The sequence below is a fragment of the Nilaparvata lugens genome, chromosome 3 (genome assembly GCF_014356525.2).
Source record: "Nilaparvata lugens isolate BPH chromosome 3, ASM1435652v1, whole genome shotgun sequence".
NCBI lineage: Eukaryota > Metazoa > Arthropoda > Insecta > Hemiptera > Delphacidae > Nilaparvata > Nilaparvata lugens.
In genome coordinates, this window is record NC_052506.1 from 50,260,885 (window position 1) to 50,284,755 (window position 23,871).

At 35.6% G+C, this 23,871-nt stretch overlaps 1 protein-coding gene across 2 annotated transcripts in view; it reads right to left on the reverse strand.

Annotated features, from left to right (window-relative positions):
* Nucleotides 1-23,871, reverse strand: part of LOC111045438 — a 56,263-nt gene that overhangs the window by 25,855 nt on the left and 6,537 nt on the right. The window contains exons 2-4 of one of the 2 annotated variants that reach the window (XM_039423950.1): nt 6,256-6,424; nt 2,459-2,826; nt 579-731 (exon numbers count right to left, since the gene is read on the reverse strand). In XM_039423950.1, coding sequence (XP_039279884.1) covers nt 579-731; nt 2,459-2,826; nt 6,256-6,328 — 594 coding nt within the window. In that variant the 5' untranslated portion in view covers nt 6,329-6,424. Of the gene's footprint in view, nt 1-578; nt 732-2,458; nt 2,827-6,255; nt 6,425-7,640; nt 7,810-23,871 lie in introns of both variants that reach the window. The other variant, XM_039423949.1, reaches the window with a different exon arrangement.

The following is a 23,871-nucleotide window of genomic DNA, read 5'->3' on the forward strand; positions in this document are numbered from 1 at the left end:
GTTTTGGGCTATGCCTGTTGTCTTCTCTCAACCATATTATATTTTATTATAATTATGATTTGTGATTTTCAATGAAATAAATAATAATAATAATAAACAAGCTTCGGAATAATTGCTGAGATGATCGAACTACTCTTTGCAATGTTATAGCACGGAGTAGAAAACCAATTTTATTTTCTGTGTTTATAGTGTAGTCATTGTCAACATCACGAGATCTTATTATGAAAATTATATAAATAAATTTATTCAAGAACATAAAAATGTATGGGTCCTTGGACCCAGATTTTAACCCATTCCCCCTGAAATTCCAGTAATAGGAGTACCTACTTATGATTTGTCAAACCCCAGATTGTCAGATTACCTGACAGTGAATCAAAACCATAAGTGGATTGTTACTATAGGTTAGTAAAGCAGATTTAATTCTACTGAACATCCTTCATAACACATCATAATCTTCCTTCACCCAATAACTCCCAATTTATTACACCAATAAGTGTTTGTAAGTTAGTGTTTTGTAACTTCTAATATAGGCTTGTTATTTTGGTGAGAATTGTGAAAATGAATTATTTTCAAGTTACCTGAGTCGTTGTCACAACTCTTTCACTTCCTTCGCTGTCGTCATCATCGTCATTGTCAGGTACAGTCTCCGGGGTGGTGATGAACAATGATTCAGATTTGGTTCCATTTTGAGGACAATCATATCGACAATAACTCAGAAATATCGACCCAAACTGCAATGAAAAAAGATTTTATAATTTGATCAAATTAAGTTCGTATCACAAAAATACATTCATTATTTTTTCATTAACAAATCAATTACCGGTACTGTAATCTATTGATTCATTTATTCACAATGGAATTTACTGTGGAGTGAGCTACAGTAGTTCCATAATGAAACAACACAGTCACGTGGCGAATTTCCTGTGCTTAATACCCACTCTGTAAGGTATTATAAGAATTTTAATAATCATAGTCTTACAAATTTCATTGCAAATCACAAGTGAATTAATCTTATCTTTAATATAGTTGTAGTTGGTATGGTAAGTGGGTTAAGAAAATGGATTACCAAAGATGAGCTCCTTAGGTCCGTTCAAGTTCTGAATAGGCCTACGGTAGGTAGTTGATTGTTCAATGGAACTACTGAAGCCGTGTCAACACTGATCAAATGTTCGACATGCATGTTCTGCAAACATGTTTGTTGAGGAGCACAGGGACAAACATTTTAAAAAGTTTGGACAATCATTGTTTGTCAAACAAAAAATTACTGTTTTTCCAAACATTTTCAGAGTTGACACCTGTAAAACATAAAACCTGTTCTTCCCACTTACAAATTTTTTGTTTGGTGACGCGCCACATTGGCCACGGGCAAACATTGTTTGTCAAAAATGATGAAATTTGCCCAAACTTTTTCAACAAACATGTTTGTCGAACATTAATTTGTCCAGTGTGGACACGGCTTAACACAGAGAAAAAAATAGCATAAGCAATATATTATATTTTGCTATTATAAGCTTCTCTCTTAAGGCCATTCCACACAGCAGGTGGCGTGCGTGGCTGGACGCACGCTAGCTACTTTTCAAAACATCGCTTCCCAGCTGATCAAATGAAGCAATTCACATAGCAGCCACGGCCACGCGGCAACGCCTGCTATACTAGCCACGCGTGGCTACCGTTCGCTCTCTGAGCGAATGAGCGATCTTTTCAAACGTGTCCGGCCACGTTTTGGTCCGAGCATGCGCAGAACGTATAATAGACGTATACTATCGTATAGAACGTATACTATCAGTGTCAGCCTCAAGGTCGCGCATTAAATGATGGAAATCGCCATGGGTCTTCCTTTTTTTATTGATTGGATGTACCCACTGGTCCCGTGCTGTCACTGAATACAATAAAACCAGCTCATTATCATTACTACTGCTGCTGTTGGAGTCATCAAACCAAGGTAAGCCACAAGAAAATCCAGATTAACACCACGGGACCGTCGGAGTTGACATCTTCCTGCATACTGACGGGAAACGTGGCCGGTATAGCATCGCAACAGTCGTGGCGGTGTGAATTGGCATGTGGCTAGCGTGGCCGGCGTGGCGTGCGTCCAGCCACGCTCGCCAAGTGCTGTGTGGAATGGCCTTTATGTTATTCATTCTCATAAAGTTTTAACACTCTAGGGCCTTTTGCACAGTCAAAGCCTTAACTCTATTTAATCAGCTGGTGGCTCAAAATGAATCACATAAACGAACGATACTTTATATAGATTAAATCCAGATCAAAATTAAATTTAGTTTAAACTGTGCAAACGGCACTAGAATGAGGACTTGCAGACTAGAATAATAATATTATATGAAAATTTATGCACTGACTGAGCATGCATTCGAATCGCACGGGATTCAAAGATTGTCAACTATCCTTTTTTGTGCTACTACTCAATTGTTCTAAAAATATTGAGTATACTTGAACTGACATTGTCCCTGGGCCAGTCATGGCAAGGTGTCTCCTGGCATTTCTCCTGCACGACAAAGGCGCCTTGTTGGTTGCACCTGAAGCTGAGCTCAGGGTTGCGCTGTTGCAGCCTCGACACGGTGGGTACGGCGAGGAGCGCCGAGTAGGCGACTGCTCCCAGGACGAGACAGAAGGCGAGGAGGCCCCGCATGTGCTGCGAGTGCTGGGTGCCGGCCGAGCCTGCGCCCCACCTGTCTGCCAGGGGGCCGAACAGCAGCGGCCCAATGATGGCCACGCATGGCGCCACTATCGATACGATGCGACTCTCATCGCCTGTCAGTCCAACGTCTCTCATATGCAGGGGCAGGAATGCCAGGATGCATCCAAGCCCTAGAAAACACATTTTCAATTACCAAGTTTTTTATAATATAGCCGATAATAGCCGTACTTTTGAGAAGCAGCTTAGCTTAAATTAAAAATCAATCATCAACTCCACACATAATCTCTAAATTGTTAATTTTAAATTAGGGTTCAGGACAGTTTTGGACAAATGCCTGATGTTTTTACATGACTTATTGTCTATTAATGAATAAATAATTGAATTATTGTAACAAGGTTATTCTTTTGAATATTATCTACTATAGTGAGGTCCACGTAATAATGGCAGTGCACGATTGACAATAGTGTTGCTATCCTTGTCTAACATGCAACAAAACAGATAGCGCTATCTCTCTCTAGCTTGCAATGTTGTCAGTAGTTGGCCAGAAATATTTCATTTCACTTTTGACAGTGACTGTACAGAAGTAGACAGACAATCCTCAGCCGCCATATTTTATTTTGATTTATAACAAAATGCTAAAGTAGAGAAGTCGTATAATTGATTTTAAATGTATATTAAAATCTTTTATCAAAACTTTTACAATATACGAAGACTGCAAACTGTGAGTGAAATAATATATTGATGACTCCATATTTTCCAGAAAAATTACATAGTTGGGCGTATTATAGGGTAAACCAATCTTTTTATGAAATATCTTTTGAGCTTCTCTGCTTCCTCGAATTTTCTATATCCCCATATCTGAGCTCCATAACACATTATCGCTCTTGCTACCGCTCTAAACAATACCCATTTGGAAGCTAACGGCACCTTTCAATCATTTATCACCTGATTCCATGCAGCATTCAAACCTCTCTTTGCGCATTTCAATCTATCAGCTATCTAGAACAATGCATCAAATATAATAATCCGATGCGTGCCGTCCGTCCGATGACGATCTGTGTGTTAACTGTGTGCGTCTACCTTAACTCTGAATGTTTACTGCTGAATGTTTCTCTGCAGTCTTCTAACGGACATATTGCTCCTTCTTTCGGAGGCCTATTACTCTTATGAACATTTTGAAGATGACGCTGTAAATTATAATTAGTGGACAGCTGTTTTTTGCATAAACCACGATTAAAATTAGATGCTTTCTCAGACATGATGGCTACACGTGTTCACTCATTCACAATGGCTGCCGACTGTACGTGCTCATTCGTTCACTGGTTCACGAAAAAAAGTAACAGTTTTTTTCCAAGTAGCAGGTAGCAAACTGCTCCAACGAATGTGTTACTCAAACAGATACTACGCTTGCGCAGTAGAAAGGAGCAGTTCTACAGCGAGCCTCGCCTGCTCTACAAGGAGCTTCTCTTTGTCTCAGAAACAGAGTAACGGCCAGCAACAGTCACAGTTATAACATAGTTATTCAAAAGTATTCTTTGAGTATCTATTGTGAGGTCCACGTTATAATGATAGTGTACGATTTGCAATGGTGTTGCTATCCTTGTCTTGTTCAACAAATGTGAAAGAGTTAGGGGTTAGTTTTTATTTAGGTTATATTTAATAATGTTTTATTAGGATAGGTTAGGTTTTTGCTTTAAAATTGCAATATGCTAGAAGGGGCTAGGGTCTAGGTGGAGTTATGTTTTTTGATGTTTCAAAGGTAAAAGGATAGGTTAGGGGGTTAGGATTTTGCTTTGAACCACATGTTTGTGAACATGTTCATGGAATGAACCGCATGTTTGTGAACATGCTCATGAAATGAACCACATGTTTTTGAACATGTTCATGAAATGAACCACATGTTTGTGAACATGTTCATGGAATGAACCGCATGTTTGTGAACATGCTCATGAAATGAACCACATGTTTTTGAACATGTTCATGAAATGAACCACATGTTTGTGAACATGTTCATGAAATGAACCACATGTTTATGTTTTGTTCTAAGGATGACAAATAAATCTGAAGTATTAAATGTGAAAGGGTTAGAGGTTAGGTTTTATTTAGGTTATATTTAATAATGTGTTATTAGGATAGGTTAGGTTTTTGCTTTGAAATTGCAATATGCTAGAAGATGTTTCAAATGTTTAAGGATAGGTTAGGGGGTTAGGATTTTGCTTTGAAATCTAAATTATTAAATGTGAAGGGGTTAGGAGTTAGTGGTTAGGTTTTTTGGATTATTTTTAATAATGTTCCATAAGGTTAGGTTGGGTTTTCGCTTTTAAATTGCAATATGCTAGAAAGGGCTAGGGTCCAGGTAGAATAATGCTTTTTGATATTTCAAAGGTGGAAAGATAGGTTAGGATTTTGCTTTGAAATTGCAATATGCTGGAAGGGATTGGAGGTTTTTAAAATAGTTATGTTTATTGATGTTCCAAACGTAATAGGGGAGGTTGAGGGTTCGGTTTTTGTTTTGAAATGACAATATGCTGACTTAGTTATAGTGTTTTTTAACAACAGTTAAAAATAACAACTGTTATATTTCATTAATTATATTTTTCAAAAGTACTCTTTCTTTTATCAAATAAAATGATAATATATTGATTATTATATTGAATTTAATGATAAATCATCATTGGATAATAATATCTTCATCAAATAGAATGACGATTGGCTCCAGTTACAGTGCTCGGTAACCATTATCACAAAGAACGTTACATTCAAAGATCTGACTGAATGGAACGGGAAAAATCCGTTGCTAACGCATGCGCGATACGGTGCTGTCTGAGACAGAGAGTGGTTTGTTGTGGCTACAGTTACGGTAACCGTAGCTCGTATCGAGTTCCGGTAAACATTTGAGCATGCGCGGCTACCGCTATTTACATGTGCATTGTGGTGCTTATGGTTTTTGGTCACATGGTTATGATTTCTAATCAACTAACTAACTTCATTATTAACTAACTTATCTCTAACTAACTTCATTGAAACGATAGGTTATCATAACCATGTCACCAAGAACCATCAACACCACAATGCACATGTAAATAGCGGTAGCCGCGCCTGCGCAAATGTTTACCGGAACGCGAATGGAGTTACGGTTACCGTAACTGTAGCCACAGCGATTTAAAAACTTGACGTAATAAAATCTTGAAGAATTCAAAACAGGCCTATAACCATCCTCGGTTAATTAAGAATCTATAGATATGCAAAATGTCAAGTTAATCGGTCCAGTAGTTCAGACGTTATGATATGATGCGTCAAATATGATTTTCCTATCTCGTACGTGTATAAGCCAATTCTTTCTTTTATTATAGTACAGATAATTCGCCTAAATTCATCTATAACTAGCTTAAATTTATCGTTAATGCACTGTCTATGGAGATTTTTTACTTGTCCGCTATCCTTAATACATTATTTGTCATTATTGCTCTTAATAAACATTCAGATTAAATTATATACTGTAGTTTAAAATCATCTTTATTAGAAGATTTATTAAAATCCTATTTCCATCTCCATCAATGTTATTTTAATTCAACAATGAGAACGTGATCATCACTTACCTCCAAAGAACAGGAATAGAACACATTTTAGTGATATCAAGGCAACGCCAGCTTCTTTTTTCTCTTCAGTCATTATAGGTGATGTGCCCGAAGGGTTAAGCTCTACATCGTGAAAAATGACTGGTACCGTTTTTCACCTTCGACAGCATCTCCAACTGCATAATCTCATCTGGGAAAAGAAAATCTAAAATTATTTCACGAGGAATCGAAATTTTTCACAGTGTACTTCAAATCAAAACACAGTACCAATCAAAAAGTACTAATCCATTCTCTAATTTTCCAACACTCAAACTCAAATTTTCCTAATATTCTAATTATTTCAGTAACATTTGTACTCGAGAAACCAAATGATTTGAGTATTTCACTTGAGTGAAATTCAATCGAATTGAATTCTATAACATGATTCATAATCTTCCAAGTTAATTGTTTGTTCCAAGTTTGTTGTTCTCAATCTTCACCACTGCCCCTTGGAAATCAAGTTATGCATCACGGCAAAACATGAATACTGCCTGCTCTTGCTCCAGCCAACCAAACTAGCGCCAGTTAAATTTATAATTTTCACTATGTAGTATGTATAGATACATAGACTTCAGTGGCTCATGAACATAAGCTTGACAAAAAGCCAACCGCTACTCGACTGTTGTCAAGGAGTATAGAGATGAGCGACGAATCTTCCCAGGATTCTTCATAGAAAACGTTCACTTCGTTCGCCTTTTTTTGGAGTCGCGCTGAGCTATTTTGAAGCCAGACAACACTATCACACAAAACGACGTGGACACCTGCTATTCGATCCTTGCAATCTAAGAATAGCAAAAATGAGAACAACTAACTGGAATGGATTCCTGGTTCTCAAAAATAAACGAATATTCTGCAGGCTTATTCTTCTCGACAGTCAAGGCGGAAATGAAACTGTTTTAGCAGGTGTTTCTGAAACTCTGAAAGTTTCATTTTCTATTCCATCATAGAAAAGGAGATTTTTGCAGCACCGTATTATTATTCTACTCAAATGATCACGAATACCTATAATCAATTCATAACCAGGCATTAATCACTTGTGGGAACACGTCTTCCTTAAGGAACTCAATTTGTGGAATGAATTATTTTCTAATATCCACAGCTAGCAATTATTGACCGAGCGGAGTGAGGTCTAAGATTCAAGTCAACGGTTTGGCATTAATTTCTCTTAATGTTTAACTGTCTATGGAGATTTTTTACTTGTCCGCTATCCTTAATACATTATTTGTCATTATTGCTCTTAATAAACATTCAGATTAAATGATATACTGTAGTTTAAAATCATCTTTATTAGAAGATTTATTAAAATCCTATTTCCATCTCCATCAATATTATTTTAATTCAACAATGAGAACGTGATCATCACTTACCTCCAAAGAACAGGAATAGAACACATTTTAGTGATATCAAGGCAACGCCAGCTTCTTTTTTCTCTTCAGTCATTATAGGAGATGTGCCCGAAGGGTTAAGCTCTACATCGTGAGAAATGACTGGTACCGTTTTTCACCTTCGACAGCATCTCCAACTGCATAATCTCATCTGGGAAAAGAAAATCTAAAATTATTTCACGAGGAATCGAAATTTTTCACAGTGTACTTCAAATCAAAACACAGTACCAATCAAAAAGTACTAATCCATTCTTTAATTTTCCAACACTCAAACTCAAATTTTCCTAATATTCTAATTATTTCAGTAACATTTGTACTCGAGAAACCAAATGATTTGAGTATTTCACTTGAGTGAAATTCAATCGAATTGAATTCTATAACATTATTCATAATCTTCCAAGTTAATTGTTTATTCCAAGTTTGTTGTTCTCAATCTTCACCACTGCCACTTGGAAATCAAGTTATGCATCACGGCAAAACATGAATACTGCCTGCTCTTGCTCCAGCCAACCAAACTAGCGCCAGTTAAATTTATAATTTTCACTATGTAGTATGTATAGATACATAGACTTCAGTGGCTCATGAACATAAGCTTGACAAAAAGCCAACCGCTACTCGACTGTTGTCAAGGAGTATAGAGATGAGCGACGAATCTTCCCAGGATTCTTCATAGAAAACGTTCACTTCGTTCGCCTTTTTTTGGAGTCGCGCTGAGCTATTTTGAAGCCAGACAACACTATCACACAAAACGACGTGGACACCTGCTATTCGATCCTTGCAATCTAAGAATAGCAAAAATGAGAACAACTAACTGGAATGGATTCCTGGTTCTCAAAAATAAACGAATATTCTGCAGGCTTATTCTTCTCGACAGTCAAGGCGGAAATGAAACTGTTTTAGCAGGTGTTTCTGAAACTCTGAAAGTTTCATTTTCTATTCCATCATAGAAAAGGAGATTTTTGCAGCACCGTATTATTATTCTACTCAAATGATCACGAATACCTATAATCAATTCATAACCAGGCATTAATCACTTGTGGGAACACGTCTTCCTTGAGGAACTCAATTTGTGGAATGAATTATTTTCTAATATCCACAGCTAGCAATTATTGACCGAGCGGAGTGAGGTCTAAGATTCAAGTCAACGGTTTGGCATTAATTTCTCTTAATGTTTAAATGTTTATATGTTGCGCATTTACGGCGAAACGCGGTAACAGATTTTCATGAAATTTGACAGGTATGTTCCTTTTTTAATTGCGCGTCGACGTATATACAAGGTTTTTGGAAATTTTGCATTTCAAGGATAATATAAAAGGAAAAAGGAGCCTCCTTCATACGCCAATATTAGAGTAAAAATAAGACTATAGCTGATTCATCATAAATCAGCTGACAAGTGATTACACAGATGTGTGGAGAAGCCAGTCTATTGCTGTATTTCTATAAGGTCTATAGTTTCAATCAGGTACTTGTGGATGAGAATACTGCGTGAGGTCTACTGTTCACAGAACTGCTAGTATTTATAGTGGAAGAAACATACAGGAGTACAGTATAAGTAGCAGAGTATGCCTCTTAAAAGACTGAAACGTATGAGATGAATGTTTTACTTTCGAATGAAGAATATGAATGAACCAATGCATGAGAATACAATCTCAGGTGGCTTTGGAATTACGTATGATCTTTACAGCTGAAGCATCACTGAATTTCTATTCCACAAAAATATGGAAATTGTTCATCTATAAGTTACGCATATACAGAGTGAGAGTGAGTCATATCTATGGGAACCCCTAAATAAGTTGGAGACTGTTGTAGATATTTATTCTTAGCCTACTGTAACTTTCAGGATAAAAAATTGGTCGAATACTCTACCTTTTGACGTACAACTGGATTTCAACCCCTCATAAGGGAGTAACTTAGGGGTTTTAACTCGAATATTTTAAAAATGTAAACACCCATTGTGTGGTACATCATTTTAAAGGTCTTTTGAAAACAAAAAAGATGACATCGATAAAAAAAGCTCTATGATTGTATCCAAAATAGCGGCTGATTGAAGCGGCTAAAGTTTTAGTTTTTTAAGGAAATCGAAAAAACTATTCAATCGGCAGTCATTGTGAATACAAGTATCATAGAACATTTTTATTTATGTCATCTTTCTTGTTTCAAAAAGGCCTTTAAAATGATGTGACACACAACAGGTGTTTACATTTATAATATTTGAGTTTCAACCCCTCATTTCTTTTAAAACTAAAACTTCAATCAGCGGCCATTTCGGATACAAGTATCATAGAACTTTTATTGATGCCATCTTTCTTGTTTCAAAAATACCGTTGGAAAGATGGGTGTTTATATTTAAAATATTCGAGTTAAAACTCCTAAGTCACTTCCTTATGAGGGGTTGAAATCCAGTTGTACGTCGAAAGGTAGAGTATTCGATCAATAACTTATCCTGAAAGTTACAGTATTATATCTACAACAGTCTCCAACCTATTTAGGGGTTCCCATAAATATGACTCACTTTGTATATTATTAACCTATTTGTAACATACCTGTATCTATATTCTCTATAATATATTATAATATTTCTGTTACATTTTCCAATAATTAATTATTGTAGCCATACTATAAACTCTGTTGTCCAAGGGGAGATTCACTCCCACAATTCTATTTCAAGAAATTATGAGGCTGCTACGAAAACAACTGTTGGAAACATGACCTGAAAGAGTACAGTGATGTGCATTGTGCAATTGTATCGTGCAAGCGAATGGACAAGTTTATTACATCACTACATAAAATAGAACATCTCGGTGGGCGCAGCTCGGCTGGCTTTATGACGTCATCTACTTCAATAAGGAGGTGATAATTCACCGTTGGCGTCATCCAAGTGACAGGAGGAGGCAACGTGTGTTATTAGCAGTTCATACAGGAATCAAGGCATGAAGCAGAGGTCACATGTTGGAGTTGGCACTCGCTTGCTCAATTTTACAGCATTAATGGAATGCAGTTCGATGAAGGTCTGCTATCAAAACATAGATGGTTCATCCCTAGTCCACTGGAGAGATTATTTTGCATTGAAGATACGAAGAGTTTTATCTTTGGAATGAAAAAGCCATGAAATTGGAAATCGAGCTATTATACTATAATTATAGTTCATAATAATAATAATAATCAATAAGTCATGGTACATGGTATAATTCAAGTACTATAATACAGTAGTATGAAACCTTACATTGATCAACATGACATGATACATCACAGTGGTTTGAATTGATCGATATACCTTGTTAGTTTGAATTGCATTGTTCACAAGTAATGTTAACATGTGAATTGGCAGAGACTTATTTAAAATATCAATTGTTAATTGAATATGAATTAATTGGTGTTGGTCAAGGTTTTAAGCGACCTTTGCGACAAGTCCCCGAGATGCGAACATGGACTCATTAATAAAACACTCATCAATTCATATTTTTTAGTATCATCAAGTTGAATGTAATATTGATTATTTAATTAATTTTATTGTCAAATTTCACTAAGATGCGGTAAAATATTATTATTATTTAAGTTGGCACTCGCTTAATAGTCCAGGCAATGAATGGTCAAAAGAGGGTATTGGAGGGAAAAGTTTGGAAGACAATTTTTGACCCCGCAGTTCTGTTGAGGGTAGTAAGGAGGTAAACATATCAAAAGCCTCCAACACTACCTCTTGTGGTAAGGGGGGGGGGTTGTTCAAGGGTACTATTTTTTGTTTCTCGCATACAACACGGAAACTATGTATCTTATGGACATAACTGTTATATACAAATTTAAAGCTTACATAATTTCCTATAATATTCATCTACCAACTTTTCCCATATCTTCACTGATTTCCGATATATCCGCTCTTGAAGGTGTGACATTTTTGAAAAAAACACTTTTGCCTCAATTTTTTTTCTATTTTTGCTCTTATAACTTTTTAAATATTGATGGGAAAAATCCATGCTGATTATGAGCTTATAGAGCATTAAATTTTCTTCAATTTGATGTATAATTTCACACTTTTACTCATTTCTCTACAACTGTTGCAGCAGCTTTAGTGTTGAGTGTCAAAACTCTTGAAAGTGTGTAATTGTTAAAATGACAGGTTTTTATCCAATGTTTGTCTCTTTCGGGGCTTATAACTCTTTAACAATGCATCATAAAAACTAATGCTTATCGTAGATTTGTAGAGCATTGAATTCTCTTTGTAATGATGTATTATTTCACTATTCCAAGTTTTCCTTTCATTGTTATAGCAGCTGTAATAGAGGGGGTGAAATTTTCATTGCTGCAACAAGTGTCAACTCAGCGGTTCCACACCTTCAACAGAGGGGATCAAGATGCGCAATTTTGCTATGTTCACCTACTAACTAGTCCAAATGAACCTGCAAAGTCAAAAATAGTGTCACAGACACTCCCTTCAAATGTCAATGTCAAACGATCAATTGTTGCAACAATGAAAATTTTACCCCCTACATTGAAGCTGCTATAACAATGGAAGGAAAACTTGGAATAGTGAAATAATACATAATTCCAAAGAGAATTGTTCTACAAAAATCTACGATAAGCATAAGTTTTTATGATGCATTTTTAAAGAGTTAAAGCCCCGAAAGAGCCAAACATTGGATAAAAACCTGTCATTCTAACAATTTCACACTTTCAAGAGCGAATATCTCGGTAACTGTTGAGAATATCACAAAATTGCACTGAACAAAAAGTGTAGAGAATTTATCAAGCTTCATTTTGGAATAGTTAGTTATGTCGATTCAACGCTTTGTTTTCAAGATATGAGCGTGGAAGCAAAAGGCTGAAAAATGAAACTTTTAAACCACCCTTATCCCCTTAGCACATGAGTTAGGAATGGGGACTTTCGATATGTTCTCCTAACTAGTCTCAACAGATCTGAAAAGTCAAAAATTGGGTTCAAAACATTCCCTTCAAATTCCTTTGTCAATTGGTCTATTGTTGCAAAACTGGAGTTTTCACACTCAACACTAAAGCTGCTGCAACAGTTGTAGGGAAATGCGTAAAAGTGTGAAATTATACATCAAATTGAAGAGAATTTAATGTTCTATAAGCTCATAATCAGCATGGATTTTTCCCATCCATTTTTGAAAAAAACTATAAGAGCAAAAATAGAAAAAAATGGAGGCAAACGTGTTTTTTTACACCTTTGAGAGCGGATATCTTGAAAACTAGAGAAGATATAAAGAATGGTAGAATATGAATATTGTAGGAAATTATGTGAGCTTTATTTTTTTGTATAACAGTTATGTCCATAAGATTCATATCTGTCGTGTTATATGCGAGAAACCAAAAAATAGTACATTTGAACCACTCCCACCCCCTAAGCACAAGGGTTAGGGGTGGGGACTTTCGATATGTTTACCTCCTTACTACCCTAAACAGAACTGCGGGGTCAAAAATTATCTTCCAAACTTTTCCCTCTATAACCCTTCCTTGACTGGACACTGGACTATAATTACTAAACAAATAATATGTAGATGCGGCATAATAATATAACATTGAATCAATCAATCAGCAACAGATAATCATGTTGGCACCTGCTTCCAGAATCCAGAAGTAGCATTGGGCAGTCAGACTGAGCTGTAATTATTATTATTATTTAAACAAGTGAATAAGTCAGAAGTATTACAATCGTTTCCAGAACTCTTGTTTAGTAGGTACTCTTACGGTTCAAGTACTTACTTTAGTGAGGACTTGGTTTAGATTGAATAATGAAAATTGAAAACTTTCAATTCAATTCTATTGTTTTCGTATTTATAAAATGGATAGCCTATTGAAAAAAAACCTATGATGAATGACTATATGACTATGAGCACAGAATACAGAAAAAGTTTTAATTAAACAGGAGAATTACAGAAGTTTTCTCTGCTATGAGAGAGTGAGAGGGAAAGGAAATGATATTGAAGTTACTTGGCCAATCAGAGATGACTGATTTCAAAAATACTTCGATGTAATGATTTATGACAGCTAGTAAGTCAACTGAAGGGAACATACATCCGACGCTTATACTGGCCAAAGCAAGTCCTTTCCCTAACGAGCTCCTCCAGCCGGAGGCACATCAACCGTTACTTGGAAGGCTACACAAATTTATCCAAATTACTAGCTGTGATGAACAGTCTGAATTCGGTAGGGAAGAAAAGAATGCATTACAGGCTTTTTTATACAGCGAGCCACACTCTGGACCATAATGGACCTACTGCGTTCTGAACTCCTGCGTTCTTTTGATCTCTTTCTATGTGAAGACAGCTGTAATTTTCTAAACGCCTTCTCGTAATTCCTCAACAGATTGGTTAATTAAGGGTTGGAAACATATGAGATAGAAGTTTAATGTGAGTGCTAGCAAGGCTTGGAGTGAATCTTTTAGTAAAGATTCAATTGACCCGAAAAATTTCATCGTATGAATATAGGCCTACCCTAGGCATCCTCTAAAAACTCTTTACTGAAAGAGTGAAAGATGTGCATTCAAAAGTTTCACGTTGAGATTTGAAACACCAGAAACGAATCCAGTAGATGATTATATTTTTTTATTAGAAAATGTTTATAATATATTCATTCATTTTCAAGTTTCAAACTAAGTAGTTTAGTTTAAACTTTATAGTTTCAAACTATATTACAGCGTAATCCTCCGCACACATCACGCTTGATGGAGGATCACTCTATCGATCGCTGTTCAACTGAAGACTTAGTTTTCGTAACATTAGGCTCAAACTTATCTCAACAAAATTGCAAAAGGAACCCAATAATGAAGAATTATTGCAACTCAAGTTGAAAAATACGAAAAGCTTCAAATTTAAAAATTAGAATATCCTCACTTCAATTTTAAATCTCATGAAGAATTGAAGATCCCAGATGGTGGAAGGCATCCTCAGACACAGTGCAACAGTCTACAGTCTCAGAAGCTATCCACACCAATACAAAATATGTACTCGTCTCTCACTCATCACTCGTAACTGACTGTAACAAGAAGTTTTTTGTCTACAAGTTTGTGATTTATATTTATGCTGAATAAAACAGCAATAACAATAACAAACAATTACAGTATTCAAGATAATTTGGATCTTTGAAATTGTAAACCTTTTCAGCTCAATGAATGTGCAGTGACCTAGCGACTAGGTTTTTGCTTATACGAGCTCGTTGCCGAAAAGGACAGAAAATACTGCAGTATTGCTGAAGATGTGCTCTTACGAGAATTGCCAGTGGGTGTGGAGTGAGTGCTATTGCACAGAAAGACTAGTGGAGTGTTGAGTGTCAAGGATGTCCTGGACTGAAAACGCTAAGCACGTGGGTGTTGCGGCTGTCATTACTCTCTTAAGTGATCTCTGACCCTGCATAGCTTTTCGTGCGTCGTTAAAAGTGCGGTGTCCTCTCCAAACACTAAACACTGTCATCCAGTCCAATTCATTCGAAGAATTAAATTCCTTATAAGAGTTTTCTGAGTTTGATCATTGGAAAGTCTTCGAATAGTGATAGTTTCTCACAATATCAAGCTGAGCTTCTCTCAGATTTTTCTTTAGTCTTTCTTCTTTTTAGAATATGAAATGTCTACGAGAAATTCAATAATAAGAGCTGGTATTCAATCGTAGAGTATAACATGAAAAATAGCAAGCCTAACAAAGCTTGGATGAATTGATTGATAGCATGCCATTTATGATCCAGGAGCTTGATTTTTGGAATTGAACTTCTGTGGGCTATTCTGTGATTGAACAAAAAATACAGTCATCTAATTTTTCAAAAAAATAAATTTTCATTATTAGAAACCTTATTTTTATAGATCGATCGGATCGAAAACAAGAACTTCTCCTATTACTAGGTACAAGAATAGCCTCATGAAATTAGTGCTGTTTGTCGTTTATAATCAACAGTAATGCAATGATAAGTTTTTTCGGTAACTGAACATCATCCAAGCTACAAGGTCAAAAGTATATTGCTATAGTGTATTATCAGTGAATGCACTTTTTCACTCGGCTTGGTTACTTTTCGAAATTGATATAGTTCCTCATCACTCAATTATTGGCATAGAAACTTTATAATTATTACGATTACGATACCACCTCATGACGAATGACAAATTATGATAGAATATTTTTGCAAACTCTCTCCCAAAAGACATATTATAACCTTTCACAGTTATACTGTATACAATTGACAATATATCTCACCTTGAACGTAGGCAGGACATACATGAGCATTTCACTCGGCATCGTGAAATGATAAATGTACCTTTTAACCGACTGACGAAATCAACAAAGAGCTACGAAGTAATTGGGATCAAAAGCTACAATAAGCTATCAAGACAGGTGAAAGACTATCCCATCAGCGTTCTTAGACGTAAGCTTCAGGAGTGGCTGGTTGGACATCCCTTTTATGTTACCACTGAGTTCCTAGCTTTAAATGATGGTTGAATTCATTTCTAAGTTAAATGTATTGCGTATTTTATTATTGTAAAGTCCTGTTTTTATTCTTTACATTATATATGTATATGTTGAATGTGTCTGCAAATAAAGATTGTGACGTAGTCTATTGCTTTTTTTCTAAGTTTAATGACAATAAAATATTATTATTATTATTATTATCATCATCATTATTATTATTATTATTATTATTATTATTATTATTATTATTATTATATTATTATTATTATTATATTATTATTATTATTATTATTTTGAATACATAGGTCAGTAAAATGGATTAATGAATGATTATTATTTAACCCCCTTTTAAAATTTCTGTCCAGATACCATCCCCAATATTCACACAGCATATTCCCAAAGTTTCATGCCGTTATGTCAAGTAGTTTTCAAGTCTATAGGGAACAAACAAACACACAAAAAGACATTCATTTACATTCGGCTCAAACAAAAGCCTCTCTAAATGGAGGTAGAATGATAAGGTTGACAACTTTCAGTTCTGTTGTTTTAACATTTTTTTAAAATCACTTTCAAAAATTTAATGTAGTACCTACTATTGTGTTTGAGACACTTATGGTGCTATCATAGTTTCACCACCATTCTGTTCCACAGTACTATCTCTTGCAGTCGTTAACTATATCTATATCTATATATTATATAAAAGCGAATTGGCACTCACTCACTGACTGACTGACTGACTGACTCACTCACTCACTCACTCGCAGAACTAAAAATCTACCGGACCAAATCGTTCAAATTTGGTAGGTATGTTCAGTTGGCCCTTTAGAGGCGCACTAAGAAATCTTTTGGCGATATTTTAACTCTAAGGGTGGTTTTTAAGTGTTTAAAGTTCGTCATTTAGCATGTATATTCTTCTTATTCCAATATCTTAAAATATTATAATTGAAATGTCCATACCATATGTTAATACAGAACTATAATCTAGAGAGAGTACCTCTTCAAAACAGTTGTTCTGGTAACTAAATTAAAAATTTTGTCAGGTTGGCATTAAGTTGAGTTGACTTTGTTAGGTTGGCACCAAGTTGAAGATTGAAATGCATTTATCCAGGACCTCCTAAATACCAATTCATCCAGTATACCTGATTTATCGCGGAAAAATTGATTGGGTACTGCTACATCAATCAGAGCTATTCCTGGGAATATTATATTACTAGCCGTCAGGCTCGCTTCGCTCGCCATATCCGTTTAGCCAGACGTTTAGTCTGGACCCCTGACTGGATCGTCCTAGCAAATGATAAAAATATGACATAACATTTCAAATTTGGTAGGTGTGTTCAGTTGGCCCTTTAGAGGAGCAATAAGAACGGATTTGGAAAAATTTCCAAAGATACGCCCAAAATCTGCGTTTTTTAGCGTTTTTCCAGCTTTAACGAGAACAAATAAACAGAAAATGTTCAAATTTACTACAGAAGCTCAGCTGGGGTGCAATAATGTTGTGTTAGAAGGAATTTGAAATAACACCAAAGATATGCCCAAAATTAGCGTTCTCTCAGCTTTTCTGCGTTTCCTCACCTTTTTCAATAATTGATGGAAATATATAAAAAAAAATCAGTACACAGGCTTAGCTGAGGTGGAAGAATTTTGTTCGCCAAAGATACGCCGATATAGTAACAGGTGTTTTTCGAGATCAAATTGACATAATACGTTCAAATTCGGTACAGAGGTTCCGCTGAGGTCTACATGCAGGCGAGCGAAGCGAGCCCGCTGATCTCATTTTTGGACAATCCAGTCGGGGGTCCAGAATTCGGTACAGAGGTTCTGCTGAGGTCTACATGCAGGCGAGCGAAGCGAGCCCGCTGATCTCATCTTTGGACGATCCAGTCGGGGGTCCAGGGGGCGGAGCCCCCTGGCTAGACGGATATGGCGAGCGAAGCGAGCCTGACGGCTAGTCTATAATAAAGTAAAGAGCTGGCTTATACACGTACAGGATAGGAAAATTATGTTCAACGCATCATCACGTCTGAACTACTGGACTAATTAACTTGAAATTTTGCATATAGATTCTTAATTAACCAAGGATGGTTATAGGCCTATTTTCAATTCTTCAAAATTTCATTACGTCAAGTTTTCAGTTTGTCAAGTTTTAAATAGATCCTTGCGGAGCACGGGTTTCTGCTAGTTACTTATAATGATTTCTATTGCAGATAGAATATAAGAACATAAATCAATGAGTTGATATATCTCTTTCATTTCACAATGATGATTTTACAATGTTGATGGCGTGTTAATCTTTAAAACCGTTGTTATTTACGGATTTTTATTTGTATAGTTATTTACCTTTGCCTATACGGATTGTTATTTTCCATTCACGGGCATGAATCTTATCAAGTATCATAAAATAAAAAGCAATTTCTACTCAACCAGCAATTTTCCACGCTACAACAGCTTGATAGTATTATCTGTTGTTCTCTTTCATCCATAGAAAGAGACAATCTTGTATTCAGGCTCCCAAACAATCCATTGGCCTACATAGAAGCATATTTTTTCTGCTGCCTTTTCAGCTTGAGTTGAAAAGGCGTTAAAGACAAGTAGAAAATAATCCTAACGTATGTCCTTGTCTTGACAATGATGTCATTTCTAAATCGAACCTACCATTCTCAACGTTCAGTGACGATTTGGTATTCTTTCATGTACAATTTTACACCTCCACTCACAGATCTCGTCTCTCTCAATGAAATCTCCCACCCAATCATTTTACCTATCTCTCTGGAACCTGTTGCAATTTTCTCGTCATTCAATGAATACCAACAGTGAATATTACGAAATAGCAATATTATAAGCAAGCAATATATTATTTTCCACTTCTAAGAGTGCATTTTTAGTCGATGATATCACACTTGAAATATTAATAAAAGCAAGTAAGCATTCTCATCGTATTGAGTGCTCACTTTTTTATTCATGATGAATGATTAAATTGCTAGAATTTAGTCATCACTTTCTTAAATTGAACCAAGCTCTCACCAATGAACAAAGCACTCGTTGTATGTGCCTATTGCAGCCTATATATTACCTATAGCAGCCTATATATTAACACAGCGTTGTCACACTAATGATTGAATGAAGGGCGTTCCTCGACCTATTTTTGTAGTCTAAATCAATCGCCATTCCTTCCTGAATCATAAAGAGACAGATACTCGATGGAAGAGAAATGTGTAGAGTAGAACTTATATGGGTCTTGTAAATGGGTTTCTGCAGAGAATTTTTAATAAAATAACTCTAATGTGCCATTTCAAAAAATTGTAGACATGGATTTACAACAAAACTGTCGCATGAATGGCATTGATACGGTCAGGAGCCAGATGCCCCTACGTACTTATGATAGGCAAATTACACTACACCATTTCACAATTATATCAATGTAATTAATATTCAATTCAGATTCACTTTCAACAAAACAGTTATTTGCTTGAATAACTACAATCCTTCATCAACTTAGTCAGCTTCTTGACCAGTCAAAGGGAAAGCACTGGACCTGAGTATCATTGTCGACTAAGCATCAGAAGAGAAATTTCAGCAGGCAAATACCGTAGCGAATCTGCTTAGATTGTTACAAATTATTGGGATAGCTGTGTTCAAGGAATGAAGCAAGTTATAGTCGCCATTGTAACAGAAGAGTTTGACAGCTTCCGGCAGAAAATTAACCATGCATTCAAAGACGAGAGATCTGCATTATCGATAAGTTTCAACATTGTAACAATCAGACGACGCTAAGAATGCGATTTGTTTTGAATGAAATTAAATTATTGGAGCACATGCATCATGACAAAAGTAGAACGGTTCTAATCGTATTCTATGATAAACAATCTGCCAGATTTGGGTAAGAGTTATTCACTGAATGTTATATGCTTCCATATCTCTATATAATATAATATAATTCTCTACAGTATAATATAATATGTCATTGGAAGATGTACCCTTACAGTGTATCCAAGAGAAAATATATCTGTAACCTGAACTTCTGCAAGAGCTGGTGATGAAGAGAAGTATTTTTAAGTACGGTATGTTATAGAATAAAAGCATTTTAGTAACATGTTGACTATAATATTAATTGCATGGTGCATAGTTTCTCTGCGAATTTTTAATAAAACTTTTCACCAACTTGATAAGGTTGTGTTACCAATAAGTTATTTTCTAGAAGAATATAGCCTAATGTTCATCGAATAAAACTTATATGATATTTTTTCGAATGAGTTTTCCATTCCATGGTTGGTAATTATACTCTATCCCGATCGCTTTCTATTACAGTGGTGACAGAAATTATATTACATCTACATGGAACGTATTCAATACCATATCAAGATCAATTTGTATGTTCCATTATGACATCAGAGCGTGATATCACAGAGCTCTAATACTAGAAAAATATCGAATCAAACGAGGCAAATCGAAATACCGTATTTCACGTTTATCCGTGTTTAATTTAATGGTACATTGACCGTTGAACAGAACAGACCGAAAACGCATAACGTTTCTAGTTACGTTCAAATCCGATACGGAATAAGCAATGAGATCCTCTTACGTAAGTCTTCCAGTCGACTGACTTCAAAGCAACCCTATTCAATCACAGAGTCACCATATTTGAATAGAATAATAATGATCGAAGGAGCTGCGTTCATAATTCACGACCTTCTGTTCGAAGTTCAGAAACGTAGAAGTGTTACACTTTGATCAGTAAGGAAGAATGATCTTCACATATTTCAGTTACTGCTATCCCAATGCGAATGTTGTTAGCTTCATTCAAACTAATTATAGAGTCTAGAGGGGTGAAGAAGATGGTGAACATCATTAGATAAGACTTGTAGAGCAAGATTGCAGGTAAGGCTTCTATTGTGTTGCAGAGCTGGTGATGGCATCTTCAATCATCAATCACTTTGATGATTGTTCGCTACCATGTTTGGCCTGTTAACAACCAGAACACCATCATTTTCTAGAATCCATTGCACTGGCCACAAACGCTGAGGTAGAATGGTGGAATAATTTAGTACTTAAGAAATAATCTCTCAATCTGAGCCCTTTTGTAGAAATGCTAAAAAATTTGACTATATAAATTCTCCCGTCTCTCTGAGAATGTATTATTTTTGAAATAGAGTTTCCACAGTTTTTACCGTCGTTGACTTGAAAAAAGCTTCCAACGCAATGTGATCACAAAATTATTTGATAGTGACTACAATATTGTATGAGAAATTAATATTGTCATCCAAAAATTAATTTCGAATGAATTTATCAAGCCTCATAAGACTTTCTTAATGAGAAATTACTTCCATTCTATTAATATAAATTATTTGTAGATAAATTAGAATACATTTTTGTAAATAAATTAGAATACATTTCAGGACAAAATCTTTAATTGAACCAAATTAGTTGAAATTTCAACAGATGTAGGCTATGATTATTTGCAGAAAACATTATCAAGGGATCCTCTCAAATTTATTTTCGTTGTATAGCTTTTCCACTAGCTATCTAGGGCACTATTTTAATCAAGCACGGTTAGCAATAGCTAATGAAAATTGACCGATAAAACTCAGCCCACTTTCGTAAAAATCTATTCACACGAAACAAAAGAAAAGTGTTATCAATGTAAACACCTGTCCGAGGCGTATGTTGTGAGCATTATCAATAGAGCGTGTTGATGGAACTTGGCTAAGTGGATTTGGAAGGATGTAATTGAGGGACTAATGCACGAGCCGTCACAAGAGCTATTAAATTTATTGTTTTTCAATGCGGGTCACGGTCAGGCGTATTTTCTATCGCACAGTTCAATGTTGATTACGCGCTTGTGCGTATAATGTGTGTGTGTGCGTAGTGCGCGTGCGTGCGTGAGTGCTCAGGTGAACGAACCGTTCACCTGTTCCGAGTTTCCTGCCGCCGAGACAGACATGTCCAGCTTATCCACCACTTCCCTTCTTCCGTTTCCTCTTTCCTTTTCTCACCCGCACATCCTTATCCCTCTTCAGTCTCTCCAAACTCTCTTCCACTTTTAAAGACTCTGACTCTATTGTTAGTTCCAGTCTTTGCGATCTATGTTTGCTGTTTAGTTTGCGGCGAAGGCCTATTTGGAAGATGTTTGCCAGCCTCACCCAACAGACTTATTCATTTGAGGCGCTCAAGTCATCGAAGTTATGACAGTAAAAAAAGAGAACAACAGCAGGCGTGCCAAGGCTATGCCTTTTTGCTTTACCCATTCGTTCGTTCTCGTAAAATTCAAATGTTCTCGAGGCAAACCACTCCCTTGCCAGTACAACAGATAAAACGCACTGCAAATAAAGTTCATGTCACTTGAATTTACTGGAATAACAACCTCAGAAGATAAGAATATGCGTCTAGGTTCATATAAATTGTATCCGGAGAGAAGCAGATTATTGGCTTGCTTATTTCGAATCACTAGATTGTGGTTGTCCTGGTTGTCCACAGAGATATGATTTACTTTTTGAGTCACAGCTCCTGCTTTTCAGGCTAGGTGAGATCTATACCCGTAAGAGACTCTCAACCAACAAGAAGAGAGAAAGTTTCCCTGAAAGTTTTTAGAGTTTGATTTGTGAATATTATTGAATTAAGTCATAAGAAAAATATTATCATGGCAATGAAAGTAGTGTGCCACATAATATTTTATTATGATAGTTTATATCATGATTCATGCTTCTACCATATATTGAAATGAAAATCTATACATGCTAAGAAGAGACATGTAAATTAAGTACAAAATCAGGTAAATACTGTTCAGTTTCCAAGAGGAATAATAAGCTCTTATCTACTGTGATACGCATAACTTGGAAAACAGACAATCTATTGGTTAATGAATAATCTGAGGTTTCATTAAAATTGCAGCTATATGAGTAAATAATACAGAATTCAAGTAAGAAATCTGAGTTTACATTTGAAATTGCATTAAGTCTCATCGATCGATTTCTGATTCTATTTTGAACGAATGTGAAAAGCAGCTAACATTTTACAGCTATATGACTATGAAAAAATTGATTAATATTACTATTAATTGAACAATATTACTATCGATCAGCAAATAACAAAGAAACACATGTATGAATTTCAGGTATAAGTTAATTCAATATCAGATCTTTCTAATTCTCAACTGCAATTGATGAATAATTCAAAATAAAGTTCGACATTCTCCTTGCATAGTTGCAGATTTTACACTTGGTTACAATGGTTGAAGTGGAAAAAATAATTTATTCAAAGCGGCTCACGTTCAGGTAAAGTAGGCCACTCTGAATTAACAAATTAACCCGAAGTTCTTATGTGTGCGCCATATTATTCTTCTTCCAGATTAATTAGTTATCATTCCCTATCATTTTGCATGTTTGCATGTAGTTAATACAGTGCTAATTGACATTACCAATTCCGTGACCAGGGTAAAAGGGCTACGACCTTTTCAAACTGATTACTTTCTAGAGAATATTAGAGAGAACATTACTTTTTCAGAACGTTCAAACGAAAATTGTTAATCAACTAATAGTAGGTATATGTGAAATAAGAAAAAATCTATAAGTAGTAATATTCGTTTAAATAGATAGTATTTTTTCGAAAACTGGTTTCATGATACTACCGAGACCAACATTGAACTCAGCCACAAATTTTCCTCAAACTTTTCTGCAAATTGATCATTTGAATAAAGGTAGTGGATCATACTTGGGAGTTGTTTTCTCAAATAGTAACTCTTGTTGAAATTACATGAAATGCACAGTACACACTATATGATCTCATTCTTTGTGTAGCTGTGAGTAAGAATC